General features: G+C 34.0%; 1 protein-coding gene across 1 annotated transcript in view; it reads left to right on the plus strand.

Moving 5' to 3' along the window:
* Positions 1–12,200, plus strand: part of LOC114330692 (homeobox protein Hox-A4-like) — a 582,744-nt gene extending 570,544 nt beyond the window's left edge. The window contains exon 3 of the mRNA XM_050641443.1: positions 11,483–12,200. Coding sequence (XP_050497400.1) covers positions 11,483–11,830 — 348 coding nt within the window. The 3' untranslated portion in view covers positions 11,831–12,200. The remainder of the gene's footprint in view (positions 1–11,482) is intronic.
* The last annotated feature ends 3,068 nt before the right edge of the window (positions 12,201–15,268 follow it).

The raw sequence follows: 15,268 nt of genomic DNA on the forward strand, positions 1-15,268 counted from the left end.
AATTTTCAACCGTAATAATATTGGCATATGAAACTTTCGGAATTTGTTTACATGCATCAAAGAAATTTATATTTAATGATAACATCATATTCTTAATTTGTTTCTTAATTAGGACACGTTAAGAACCCAAAGAAACGCAGTAAGTACTATGCAGTGTGTAAATCCTTGATTTTGTGTAGGGACATTTATAAAATTAAAAGCAATATGATTGATATGACTAACAAGGATTGTGTCTTTAGAAAAAATGTGAAGATGATTGTTAAAACAAAATAAAATTAAAAATTATTACACAAATCACGTGTATAATCAATTGACAGACGTCAAACGTTTGCTTTGTTTGTAAACTTTTTGATGTTTTGACATCACACTATCACTGTCCATTAGGGAACGATTAAGAGACTGAATACGAAGAGAACACAAATAATTTCAAAATAAGCATTATTTCGTGAATAAGCGATTTTGGAAATAAATCCGAAACAGGTCGATTTTTATTTTTAAACTATATTTTTTGGCATATATATTATATATCATATTTTAATCGATGATTTTTATCGACAATAAGACAAATACTTAAAAAGTATTGAGAATATAATCAGGACGTGCATCAGATCTTTATAGACTTCAAACAGGCTTATGATTCAATTAATTGTGCAACATTATGGAAGACAATTTTATCGAGCTCGGCGTACCCAAGAAACTAGCTGCGGTAACACAAATGTGTGTAAGTAACTCCTTTGCACAAGTTAGAATAGGGGGGGGGGGGGAAATATCAAACGCTTTCTGCGTGAATTCTGGAATAAGACAGGGAGATCAGTTGTCACCATTATTGTTTAACCTGGCCTTAGAATATGTCATGCGGAAAATATATCACAAAATCAAACCAGACTCGGGGAACAAAAGTCATGCTCGCCTTTGTCGATGACGTAGACGCACTAGCACAATCAACATTAGAAATTAAAGATATTTTCTCGAGCTTTGAAGAAGCTGCTTTAAACATCGGTCTCAAAATAAATGAAGACAAAACAAAATACATGGTCGTCTCAAAACAAGAACGAAGACGAATAAGGCAAAACATTACTATAAACGATCACAACTTCGAAGTGGTTAAAGAATTTAAATATCTAGGAGCAACAATCACAAATGACAACAAATTAGAGCGAGAAGTTGAAACAAGAATAATGGTAGGAAGCAGATCTTTCTTTGTAATGCAACATCTATGAAGTCAAAACTTCTTTCACGAAGTGCAAAAATTCAGATATATAAGACCATAATACGACCAGCAGTCGCGTATGGAAGCGAAACATGGACGCTATAAAAAAGAGAAGTTAATAAATTGCTGGTGTGGGAACGTAAAATCCTTCGAATTATATATGGCTCTTGCAGAGAGACCGTGACAAACGAATGGAGGCGCAGATACAATAACGAGCTAGAGTCTCTATTAGGAAAAGGAAATCTAGTCAGATATATAAAGGCCAATAGACTCAGATGGGCAGGGCATGTGATAAGCAGTGACGACAATCCCCTTATAAATAATGTGTTCTGGGAACGGCCAGATGGAAGAAGGTCTGTAGGGCGGCCTAGAAAAAGGTGGAAGGATGCAGTCAAAGAAGATCTAGAGAAAATGGGAGTGCGACAATGGGAATTAGTGGCACAGGACCGACAAACATGGAAGGCAATAGTAAACGCGGCAAAAACTCACGAAGAGTTATAGCGCCATTGATGATGATGAACTACACTCAAACCATTCACGTAGATCGCGAAGCCACGATATTTTTCTTCTTCCCACAATTCTTTTGCCCTTAATTTTGCCCTGCATGATATTTATTAAATGTTCGTACATTTCACCCCTCATAATGTGCCCCAAGTATTCTATCTTCCTAGTTTTTGTCTCATTTATAATTTCGCATGTTTTGTCTAAAGTTTGGAGTACTTGCGTGTTGGTGACGTGGTCCATCCATGATATTTTGAGAATGCGCCTATAGCACCACATCTCGAATGATTCGATGTTTTTTATGGTTGACTGTTTTAGTGTCCAAGCTTCAACTGCATTTAACAGGGTGGAAAAGACAACACCGCAGCATTCATATTTTATTAAAAGAAATGTTTTTAGACACCTTGTATAAATGATTATGGTAATGTTTATATTAATGAATAGAGAATTGAATTACCTTTTAAATGAGCTAGCACACGACCCCTATTCTCATTTAACATGTTCTATGCCCTATGCCGTTCTATGCCCATGACGCACGAGTAGGTTTTATCAAAGGTACCGATGATGCATAAGTTGCGATGGTAGTACTGTGTTACTAAATGAACGATTTAAGTACGTGGTATGTACCAGCCAAGTGGCGCTTATTCAAGATGGGCAACGAACGGGTTAAAAAAATCATCGATTAAGTCATCACGCCCAGATGGATGACGTCAAGAGTATGATAATATAATATCGTCCCTCGTATGGTAAAGTAACGAATCTGCAAAATTGAAATTTTATAGAGCTACTAGGAAACATAGGAAACTAGGAAACTAGAAAATAAAAAAAAAATATGAAAATAACAAAACCATGACCAAACACAAAACTCAAAAATTACAACAAAAAGCAATATAATTATGTTGTGTCGTCATATTCAGATTCTTCTGAAATATCTGGTTCAGGCAGAGTATCCCTTACACATAGTTTCAAAAGTTATGCATCACCCCTCGTATTCACGATGTTTACGCATTTATAAATCCGTATCTTTATCACATATTTAATGGGCCTTTTTTATAAAAAATATACCATTTTTGGTGTTTTATTTTATTTGATTACCCATTTAATTGACCTGGTTTGCCAAGGTATAAACATTTGAAAAATTTATTCTGGTGAAATTTTTGAAAACGTGATTAAAAATTAATCGTAGTTTAATTTCTGAGTTGGACCGTATAAGAATTATCGATTTAGTTGAAGAAGGCCATTCACAGCGGTTCGTGGCGGAAAGAGTGGGTGTTTCTCAGAGTGATGTCTCAGGAATATGGAATAGGTTCCTGGAGACAAACTCGATACGGAATAGAGCTCGGTCTGGTAGACCCCAAGTTACCAATGATCAACAGAATAGATATATCAGAATTTCCATCCGTAGAAATTTTTCTATGTCTGTACCAGCCCTCCAAAGAGAATTCAGGCATACTACAGGAGTCACAGAGTATCGTTGGCTAACCAGGTCAATTAAATGGGTAATCAAATAAAATAAAACACCAAAAATGGTATATTTTTTATAAAAAAGGCCCATTAAATATGTGATAAAGATACGGATTTATAAAAGCGTAAACATCGTGAATTCGAGGAGTGATGCATAACTTTTGAAACTATGTGTATAAGAGTTTGGGTAGGAAAGCTTTCATAAAATCCATGGTATGCACGTGGAATTTGTAGATGTTCGCATAACTTTTTCATGTCTCTGTGTATTTTGCAATGGAAGTGGGGAGTTGATTAGTATAAGGCGTAGCTGGTTTGAAGTTTGATGGACGACCTCGTTGTAATTTAAGCACATATTTGACAAAGAGTGTCGTTTCTTCATAACTTGTTTTAACGAATACAGCATTTAGATCTGTTTTTTTTGTACATAAACCAAACTGTTTTTCTAAATGGTAGACTTTTATTACTGTTGTCACACAACGAAAATTACATTTATCTGGACAAAAATCCATAAATTCTTGGTGCACTAAATGGTTAACTTCAAATGGGTGAGGTTTATTGCGAGGTGTTCTTATAACTTGAGCCCAACCTTCTGTTGTGTACACTGGAACGTTCTTAACTCTTTGCTCAATTTTGGCGTGCATTGAATCACATTCCATTTGACTGTGTCCCGGTTCAAAAAATCTATGGTCAATTTGTTTTATATTTGGATGCTCTTTAAGGAAATGCATACACATGACTATAAACCTAAAATTTTTCTGTTGGCCCCCACACTCTCAGACATCATTCGCACATATGTACTTTACCGTAGATCGTGTCATTATATGTATACAAGTTGAGTCCCTGAATCTTTACCCGTGCATCATCATTTAAAGCACACGAAATAATTCGATGATAAGTCGGAAATTGAGATTTACTAAACGCAACAGCAAGTGACAGTAAGTGACTTGTTGTTACGTTTAGTAAATTTCAATTTCCGACTTGTTTCGTATGCTTTAATTAAATGATGACGCACGGGTAAAGATTCAGGGACTCAACTGTACTTAAAAATGCATGTTAAAATTTCAACACTTCCACGTCGTCCTTCAGTTTCGTCCCAAACAAACAAGTTGCACTTGTGTCTTTAGGCTGTAAATTGTCATGTTATAAACTGCAAGTTTTCTAACATAAAAGAAGGGACCACTAGGACTTTTCGGAGTAGACAGAACAGCTTGAATATTTAACTGAAAAGTTAAAATATTGTTTTGCTCTTTGGCAATTTTGTTATAATTATTGTCTCTTAGTTTTAGAGCAGCTTCTTCCGATTGCAATGTTCTTTATAATATTCTTCATCATTCTCGCCATATTTAGTACGTTCTTCATTGGCAATGCATACTTTACAACGATCTTTCTTAGGTTTATGAAATTTAAGTTTATATTTCCTAAAAATCTTTCGATATTTTTCAATGGAAACTGCTGTACGTTGAGCTTGTAAACACTTTTACTTATACAAATTGTACATAATTATTGTAACATTCAATGCTGATTCTAAGACTTTATACATACTTTTATTACGACAGTAATGGGACTCGACACTTGGAAAGGAATATATGTGGTGATCCCTAATGAAAGTATCGTTTTCTCTTTTAATTTTATTCGGTGGTGTTTTTTCTCTCTCATCTCTGGAAGAAGTTAGTATACCACTGGAATTTATTTTTTTCAAAGCTCCCCTTACTAGCCCCTTAGAAATATTTAATGTAGCTAAAAAAATTCTCTGCATATGGTGTGATTCTCTCCATTTGATGGCAGAGAATACTTTTTTGTGCTTGATTTTTTGATGGTGCAGCTGTTGTTCTCCTGTTTACTGGTTTTATTGTAACATGAGTTATAATAAACTACGCTGCTCTTTTAAAGACAGTAAACTCCGAAATTATTTATAAATTCGTTCTCTTTCTAGTTCAAGAATTAATATTGAACATTTATGTTTATTTCGTCCCAAGCATCTCGGTATTTTCAAAGGTCTCGCACTAATGACTTTTCCTTTACTGGTTAAATATTCCTCACCTTTAAACCTCTTAATTTTCTGTTCCCTCTTGTCCTGAGTAACCAGTTTTGATTTTTTACGGTTTGTAGATGGGGAAGCTTCTGTTTCATCTTGTGGACTACGTTGACGGTCAAGTAAATGGACAGTGTCTTCAAGAGGAACATTTTTCTGGACACTGGTACCTCCAATTTCATTGCTGTTGACAGTGTCTTCAAGAGGAACATTTTGGTGGACACTGCTACCTCCAATTTCATTGTTGGATTGATCATCTGATTTTCTCACCTTTTTGCGGCGACGAGTGGAATACTTATTAGACTTGGTACTAAAACCTAAAAAAACTTACGTAGAAAATATATTTCTGAGTGGTGTATGTACTGTTACCTTCCGAATCAGACTAGTCATCTCCAGATGGTTCATATTCATCACTTTCATCAGAACAAAATGGGTATTGTTCTTCAGCCTCGACTATATCCTTGAGAACAATATTAGCATTCGTTTTGGCTTCTCTTGCTGTATCTCCTTGTCTTGAAGTACTTGCCATCTGAAGGATTTTATTTGTCCTGGAGCTGACATTTAGAGGAGGGTCCATAATTTACACCGATTTTAATACTTTCCTAAAAACATAGATAGTTCGTTTTATTTTCGGAAATTAAAAAATGTCAACTTCTTTTAACTTTACATATATATTTTATGACAGTATTGATATGATAAAATTCAGTTCTATTTTCAACTTTTATACATCTAAGGATCTTTTGTAGATTGTTTTGCAAATAAACCAAAACGTCACGTTTTAGTTATTTAACCCATACTAATTAGTTATTAAATTGAATTTTATTAAAACTTTTAAAACAATAAGCTTAAACTATTTAAAACTTCATATAGGTTCTAAAGTATAACTCAAAAATAAGGTACAGTTTATCCACTAATAATTTTCCAACATAATCAGCAGTCATATTGATATCAAAGAGACCGGCTTTCGAATCAAGGTTGTCAGATATATTTCCTAAAATTCCCAAGTTTATATATTCTGAAAATGTTTTCTCTACTTTACTATTCAATTGTTATTCAATGACACTGTTAGAAAGATAATATTAAAATATTCTTAAAAAATATATAAATTAGTTAACTAGGTACTTAAAATTTCAATGGGCATTCACTAATAAATTGAAGCAACTTTGTATATATTATACTTTAAAGAAATTTTGGAGTATCAGCAACACTGTAGGCTGGACAAAATTAAGAACCCCGTTTGAAATTGACGTTGCCATGTTGATGATTTTAACGAGATATTAAGAATTTGCTTTAATATTAAAACAAGTTTAAACATTGAAAGTATCAAATTTTAAGTAATAAAAAACCAAACAGTGATGGTCACATCCATTACTTATATATTTCGTTTCAATTCAACAACAAAAGAACACTATTAGTTAGTTCTTCTCTACTCTGCCTATCGTTAAATTGGCATCGTATTTCGGCCATCGTTGGTGGCAACACAGCACAGCGGAACACCTGTGTCTACAAACAAATTTTGTTCCATCCAACAGTGGCGGAGTTGTAACTGGAAGGTATATTATATTTTACTACTATATAAACAATTAATCGAATTAAAAAACAATGATCTGCACGTCCAATGTGAACTCATTTCAAAAAAGAATATACTGGAATGACTGATAATGCAATTGTTTCGAGAATTCAGGAATTAACAAAAATCGAGTATAAGACGATCTATAAAAAAGTTAAATTAGGAACTGTTACATATCATTCCTTAAAACGAAAGCGACGAAATAAAAAATTGGGTAGGGTTGACACCGCTGCAAAGGACGTTTATCAATGTTTATAAGACAGTTTATAACTTACTAGTTTATTACAAAGAAAATAGGTAGATATTCCATATTGTGAGGACGTTCCAATCTGAAAAAATTTATAATTCGATTTATTTGCAAATTCCTGTTCAAAAATATCCCCTTAAACAAATCTGAAGGGCGTCGAGCTAATTTTTTTGTTTAAACTTTAAAACATCACCTTTTTTGCTCCAAAATATAGTTTTTTAAATTTTTTGGTCATTCTAAACAAGACAAGTACCTTGTCATTTTTCTCAAAAGTTGATTGTTTTCGAGTTATAGGTAGTGTGACCAACTCCAATTCAGTCGAATCCGGGACAAGGCTGAAAAAAATACCTGAAATCTGGGACTTTTCAATGAAAATCGGGCCAATTTTTTTTAAGAAGACGATAATTAAAAAACCGAAACGAAAAAAGTCCTTCTTCTTCTTTAAGTACCGTGCCCAAATTTTTAGGCGTGGGTAGCTTCCATAACAATTTGCCGATATCGTTCTCGATCTTGTGCGGCATGTAACAATTGATTTGCTGATAAGCCAGTCCATTGACGAAGGTTTCGGAGCCATGAATATTTCTTTCGACCAATTCCTCTTTTTCCGTCGATCTTTCCATTGAGTATTAACTGCAGCATCCTATATCTGCTACCTCTCATTATATGCCCCAGATATTCAAGTTTTCTCTTTTTTATCATCTTCATTAAGTCACCTTCGCCTTGACCTACTCTTTTTAAGACTTCTCTGTTTGAAATGCGTTGAACCCAAGATATTCTGAGCATTCTACGATACGACCACATCTCAAAGGCTTCTAATTTGTTCATCATGTTAACCTTCATGATCCAGGTTTCACATCCATATAGTAATACAGGATACACATAACATTTTAGGAACTTGATTCTTAGTTGTAAGTTCAGCTGAGAGTTGCTCAGAATAGATCTAAGTTTCATAAATGCTCCTCTTGCAATTTCTACACGAGTTTTAATTTCTTCATCCCGATTTAGTGTCTCGTTTATCCAACATCCTAGGTATTTAAAATGGTTAACTTTTGTTATTGATTCATCATTGACAATTAGTTGCATAGGGCCAACGTCTTGTTTACTAACCACAAGTAACTTTGTCTTTGTTGCATTTATGTTAAGTCCGTTATTGGAGCATTCTCTAGTGACTCGATCTATAAGGAATTGAAGATCTTCGATATTTTCAGCCATGATCGCGGTGTCGTCTGCATATCTGATGTTGTTAATAGTTTCTCCCCCGATTCGAACTCCACATTGTCCTTCCAAGGCTTCATTAAAAATTATTTCTGAGTATACGTTAAACAGAGTTGGGGATAACACGACACCTCTTTGAATGCAATGCATGAAAAAAGTCCACCGATATAAAATGCAGGCGTTTTGGATGTGATAATAAAATTAAACTCTAGAAATTGTCGACTTTTTTTCGTCCCACCAATTCAGTTTGATGTGAATTAGAAGAATAACGTATTCAAAATAGAATTTTACCAAAACGTTGAAAATTCGGATGGCCCGGAAGCCTGGTCCGGGACGCCGGGACACGATTTCACAATTCGGGCCATGTCCCGAATTTTTCGGGCTAGTTGGTCACACTAGTTATAGGCGATCTGAAAAATGCCAATATACGCATTTTAGAGGCTTAAAAAACTCATATTTAAATTATTATTTTTGAAGTTGTCAAGAGCTTAAATTGAACACATTCATTTTCAAGATTCTGAATAGTAATCGGGTCTAACTTCAATTTAGACCGTTGTTCTTTAAATGTTAATTATGCGCGTCCATCCGATTTTATGCGGTATACTATTTCAAAAAACATTTTTTTTTTAGATTTTGTAGGCCATTCTAAACACAAAATATTTTTTTTCATTGTTCTGAGAAGTTCATAAGAGATTTCTGAAATGGTATACGGCATAAAAATCGGATAGACGCGCATAATTAACAATTAAAAAACAACGGTCTAAATTAAAGTTAGACCAGATTTCTCTTCAGAATCTTGAAAATGAATGTTTAAAATTCAATTTAAGCACACGATAACCTCAAAAACTATAACTTATATATGAGTTTTCAAGCCTCGAAAATGCGTATTTTTGCATTTTTCAGATTTTAAATCGCTTACAACTCGAAAACTATTAACATCTTAGAAAATTACAAGAAACCTTTTTTGTTTACAATGACACACAAAATAAACAAAAAAATGTTTTCCAACAGAAACCTTTTTTGTTTACAATGACACACAAAATAAACAAAAAAATGTTTTTCAACAAAGCAAAATAAGAGATTTTTGAAACAGTATACGGCATAAAAATCGGATGAACGCGCATAATTAACAATTAAAAAACAACGGTCTAAATCGAAGTTAGACCCGATTACTGTTCAGAATCTTCAAAATGAATATTTAAACTTCAATTCAAGCTCTTAACAACCTCAAAGATAATAATTTTAATATGAGTTTTAAGCCTCCAAAATGCGTATTTTCGCATTTTTCAGATATTAAATCGCCTATAACTCGAAAACTATCAACTTTTGAGAAAAATGACAAAGTACCTTTCTTATTTAGAGTCACCCAAAAACCTATAAAAATATTTTTTGGAGCACAAAAGGTGATATTTTGAATTTGTTTAAAAAATTGTTTAAACAATTTCTGACCAAAAATTTAGAGATTTTCCTGGATATAATTATGCAAAAATTAATAAAAATTATATGATTTTTCTTGAAATATGCGTGTGATGAACTGATCCTTTTTCTTAATTTCCACGCCAATGGTCGGCAATGGCATCAAAGAATCTCAAAAGCCGACACTTGGCAAACTGACTTTGGAAAAAGAATACGTACCAAAACAATAGTTAATAGCCAATACCATCCGATACACAATAAACAAGTTGTAACGAGGTCGTTGCGTTGTTGCTCCAGGTAACTAAATCGGTCGAAGAAAAGAGTTTGCTTTTTTTAAGACTTTTTTTTTAATCAAAACATACAAAAGATAAGATAATTAGCCTTAATTACTCGTTAATTTCGTTAATAGAATATATTTATAATCTACGTATCGAGATTTCTGTTCGGACCGATGTGACGATATTTTGTACATGAATGAATGATTTTTACGTTCGCGTGAAATAGGAATTGCTTTTATTAATACGACATGAATGTATAAGGAAAAGGAGAAAACGGAATCTCGCTCAGCTCGCCAGATGAAAAGACATATTAGGGATATACGATCACCGCTCGTATACGGATAGGTAAAAGGATATGTAAGAGGAAAACTGTCGAATTCGCTCAGCTCGCCAAAACGCCAGCAGAAAATGGTCGGGAAATACTACCTACATAAACTCACCTCTTGTACCTCGCTGTTTTTTATTATTTTTACGTTCGCGTGAAATAGGAATTGCTTTTATTAATACGACATGAATGTATAAGGAAAAGGAGAAAACGGAATCTCGCTCAGCTCGCCAGATGAAAAGACATATTAGGGATATACGATCACCGCTCGTATACGGATAGGTAAAAGGATATGTAAGAGGAAAACTGTCGAATTCGCTCAGCTCGCCAAAACGCCAGCAGAAAATGGTCGGGAAATACTACCTACATAAACTCACCTCTTGTACCTCGCTGTTTTTTATTATTCTGCGATCAACGCTCCAAGACTAATAATCAACTAGCGTTTTCGATCCTACTTTTATATCGTCCAAGACGGTACAAAAACACGTTTTACTTAATTCATTGGCGTACTCTAGACGATAAAATTATATTATCGTCACAAAGTCCAGGCTTGCGTTTTACACCTCAATAAAACGAACTAAACTACTAAAAGTGACAAATTCCCCGAGAGTTGAATTGTTTTACGCACGGGTGTGGTTTTGTTTACATTTACAGTCCGTCCAATAATATAAAAATATTAATTATATCTTTATAGTAAACTCGCGAATGTGCAATATTCGTAATTTTCGACGTGCAGAAATCAGAACTTAATAATAAGTTCCAACGGTAAACTTACGAATCTAATTATTCGTCAGTTCACTGTTGCAAAAGTTGAAAAATGAGCACATACGTTAATTTGAACTAGTTAATTGTGAGTTTAATATTGAAGATACATATTCAATACTTTAACAGACTCTAAATCTATTTGTAATGTGTAATCAAACCTAACTGGTTAATGCAATTTCGTGAATTTCGCAGATTCGCTACTTTACCAGACATTAGTCGACATATCAAAATGCCAAAAAATCATAATATAAAAATAAAAATCGACCTGCTTCGGGATTTATTTCGAAAATCGCTCATTCACGAAATAATAAATTTATTCCATTTGGCTTTGGCACACTGTATAACAATCTCATTAATATATTTATAATTTTAAGACAATTTCTATATAAATAAAATATAAAGTATTAACCATTCTGAATGTAGCATTTACTTTATTTTAAGAGTTTCTTTTTGTTGCAGGTGAAAATATGGTTCCAAAACCGAAGAACAAAGTGGAAAAAGAACGATAACGTCTCCAACATTGAGGCTGCCGAGCACAAGAATGTCAGTTCAAAACCAGAAGAGCTCCGCTCACGGACGAAGCATAGCATGACCCATAGCCAAAGTTCAAACTCCAGCATCGAGAGCGATACGAAGAGTTCGATAGCGTCCGCCATCGTGGATTATTCTTCAGATAAAAACTTCAAAGATATACTCACTACAAACCACCCTCCCTCGCCCAGTCCTCAATTGCCGAATCAACCGAATCAGATAACCACGAGAGACGTTCCATTCAATTCTACGTTTGTTAGTCAAGAGCAATCCTAAGAGTGTTTAAATGTGAACTTATGTGTCTTTTATTCCTTTTTATAGATATTGATTCCATTGTTTTCAGAAAAAGAGTTACTTTGAATTGGTTAGCAGAAAACGGATAACTGACAGAGCGGATTTAATATTGTAGTATCTAGAGTAAAATTTACACAAATACAGGGTTGATGATCAAAATCCACAAGGAAAAATTTCCTGCAGCTGTCCGTATCCCTTTAATCACAAATAAATTTTGATGAAAAAATTCTTTATAAAAGGTATATTTACATATTTTACAAACTCCTTAAAGGGCCACATCTATCACAGAACGTTTTCGCTCTAAGTAGAGCATCGTCAGTGGTGTTATCTAAAATAAGTATAACCATATTCGTAAAGACAAATGTTAAAAATTAAAATGTTGACCAAGGTAAAAAAATTAAAGTTTTTTTATGGGTACTTACTTACAGGCATTACATGTAGAGCCACCAAAATTACAAAGGTAAAAGCGCTTTAAATATTAACAAATGTGTTACAAAGACATTATTGTTGAGAAATCCAATTTATCGATACAAATCCGTAAGGATATGGTCATATATGGCCTTTGGCATTATATGACCCCCACAAGGCCTTTGTATCCATCAATCGGATTTTTCAACAATAATGTCTGTAACATATTTGTTAATATTTAAAGGGATTTTATCTTTGTAATTTTGATGACTCATCATGTAATGCCTGTAGGTATAACCAAGCTTCGGTTTTGTTGCCTTGGTCAACATTTCAATTTTTAACATTTTGTCTTGACTAATTTATTATATTTATACTTATTTAGGTAACAGCATTGATGATGCTCTACTTAGAGCGAAAACATTCTGTGATAGATGTGGCCCTTTAAGAGTTGACCTAAACTGAGCTACGAAGCTAAACTGAGAGAGGACTAGAAATAAATTAATATAAGACAAAATAAGTGAACATAAACAAGAGAAAGAAGACTCAAATAACAGAACTGACAATAGGCCCATACTTCGAAGAGGTTGAAACCTTCACATATTAATTTGGGAGGATGTATTAGTAAACAGCACAAACGAAAGTGTAGATAGTAAAAGAAGAATTCAAGCTGTAAATAAAGTATTCTACACAAATAAAAAAATGTTTAGAGATAAGATAAGCCGAAACACAAAAATGAAAACCTAAAAAATGACGATAAGACCAATAGTGGTATACAGGGTGTCCAGAAACTCTACCGAAAAACAAAGACAGGAGATTCCTCAGAGACAATTTAACCCAATTCACCTAGTCCGAAAATGCTCCTTAAGGGAGCTAGAGCTCCTTGAAAATGGCGTCATGTAATTAGTTTTTCTTAAATGCCTCTAGAACGCTTCTATTTAGAAAAACGAAAATTGGTACGCATATTTACTTTCTAGAGATGAATCGATTCCATCCATTGCGAATTTCTAGTACCGGTCATAGGCGTCCGTTTTGGGTAGGGCAACGGGTATTTTATCGCATAACTTGTTTGTCTTTAACTTTTATGCATTATTCACACTGGATTATTAAATTGTGAGGTATTCTAGTACTTAAATGTACTCTTGCTTTAAGTCGGTAGGATACACCGTTTTCTAGAAAAATCGATTTGAAAGTTTTTCGTTTTTGGAATTTGAAAAAAAATTGGGAGAACTTTTCAACAAAAAAACGAAGTATTTTACCAACATACAGTAAGAGTAACTTTTAGTACTCGAATACCTCATAATTTAATAATCTAGTGTCAAAAATTCTCAAAAATTAAAGACAAAAAAGTTATGCTATAAAATAATTGTTGACCTACCCAAAAGGGACGCCTATTACCAGTACTAAGAATTCGCAATTAATGAAATCGATTTATCTCTGGAATATAAATAAATGTACCAGGTTTCGTCTTTCTAAACAGTTTTTTAATGTTTTTTTAAATTCAAAAAGCGAAACATTTTCAAATCGATTTTTCTAGAAAACGGTGTGTCCTACCGACTTAAAACAAGAGTACCTTTTAGTACTAAAATACCTCACAATTTAATAATTTAGTGTCAAAAATGCATATAAGTTAAAGATAAAAAAGTTGTGCGATGAAATAACCGTCGCCCTACCCAAATCGGACGCCTATGATCGGTACTAGAAATTCGCAATGGATGGATTAGATTTATATCTGGAAGATAAATAAGCGTACCAATTTTTGTTTTTCTAAATAGAAGCGTTCTGGAGTTATTTAAGAAAAACTAATTACAAGACGCCATCTTCAAAGAGCTCTAGTTCCCTTAAGAACTAGAGCTAACCATTTTCGGACTAAGTGAATTGGGTTAAATTATCTTAAAATTATCTGAAGAATCTCCTGTCTTCGTTTGTCGGTAGAGTTTCTGGACACTGGAGAAGCTTGTTGAAGGAGGCCAAGGCTCGATTTGGGCTGTAGTGCCATTGGATGGATGGATGGATGGATGGATGGATGGATGGATGGATGGATGGGACACGTAATGAGGGGACAGCGGTGTGAATTGCTAAGACTGATAACACAGGTGAAGATAAGAGGAGGAAAGAGTATAGGAAGAAGAAGAGTGTCCTGTGGACCGATTCTATAAGATCAACGCGAAACAATTACGTTCGTTATCCGACGGTTTGCTATTCTGTAAGCTAATTCGGTAAGAACCGGAGAAGCAGATCACGAAGCCGATTACAAAGCGAAAGCGATAACTTTTGGCTTGCGTTTCGTTTCGCTTTCGATAGTGATTGGTCGATCATTTTCACGTGGTACACAAGCGCAAGCGCTAAGCGGGTTGTTCGTTGTTGTTGATTCCACAAGAATTCTGTGTTTTTTGTTGATAATGAATTCGTGATGCTCTTACACCATATCTTCCGTAAGTTCCTGTAGCTCATCAAAAAGGAATCGAACTAGTTCTTTGCTTAAGCGAAAAATATCAATAAACCTTATATCTGTTACACCAAATGGGTCACTTCTATCTCGAAGGAACCCGCTTTCCTCTCGCGTTAACCGTAGATGGTTTCTTCGCGAGTTTTCCATAATATAGAACAAATTGCACTGGCAACATTTTTATTAAAATATAATAAAAATATAGTTATTCAAGGAAATAATTCAATCAAACTTGTGATTATATAAGGCAATAAGGTTATATAAATACGTCATGTAACTGCTAGTTACTCTTCTTCTTTCTTTATTTCTTCTTTTTTTACTCCCTGCACGTATATTTGCAATGTTGCCGTAATTATTTATTCATACGTCGTTTAAACTCGTATATTATCGTATGCCGCTATGATAACGAAGCGAAAGCGAAAACTAACCTTATAGAATATGAACATAAATCAACTTCGCTATCGTTTAGCTTAGCTTTCGCGATAATAACGAAAATTATAGAATTCGCCTACTGGTTAAAGAATTTACGGGACTGGGTTAAATGAAGTTTCATAAAACCCTTTAGA

The sequence above is a fragment of the Diabrotica virgifera genome, chromosome 10 (genome assembly GCF_917563875.1).
Source record: "Diabrotica virgifera virgifera chromosome 10, PGI_DIABVI_V3a".
In the NCBI taxonomy this organism is placed as follows: domain Eukaryota; kingdom Metazoa; phylum Arthropoda; class Insecta; order Coleoptera; family Chrysomelidae; genus Diabrotica; species Diabrotica virgifera.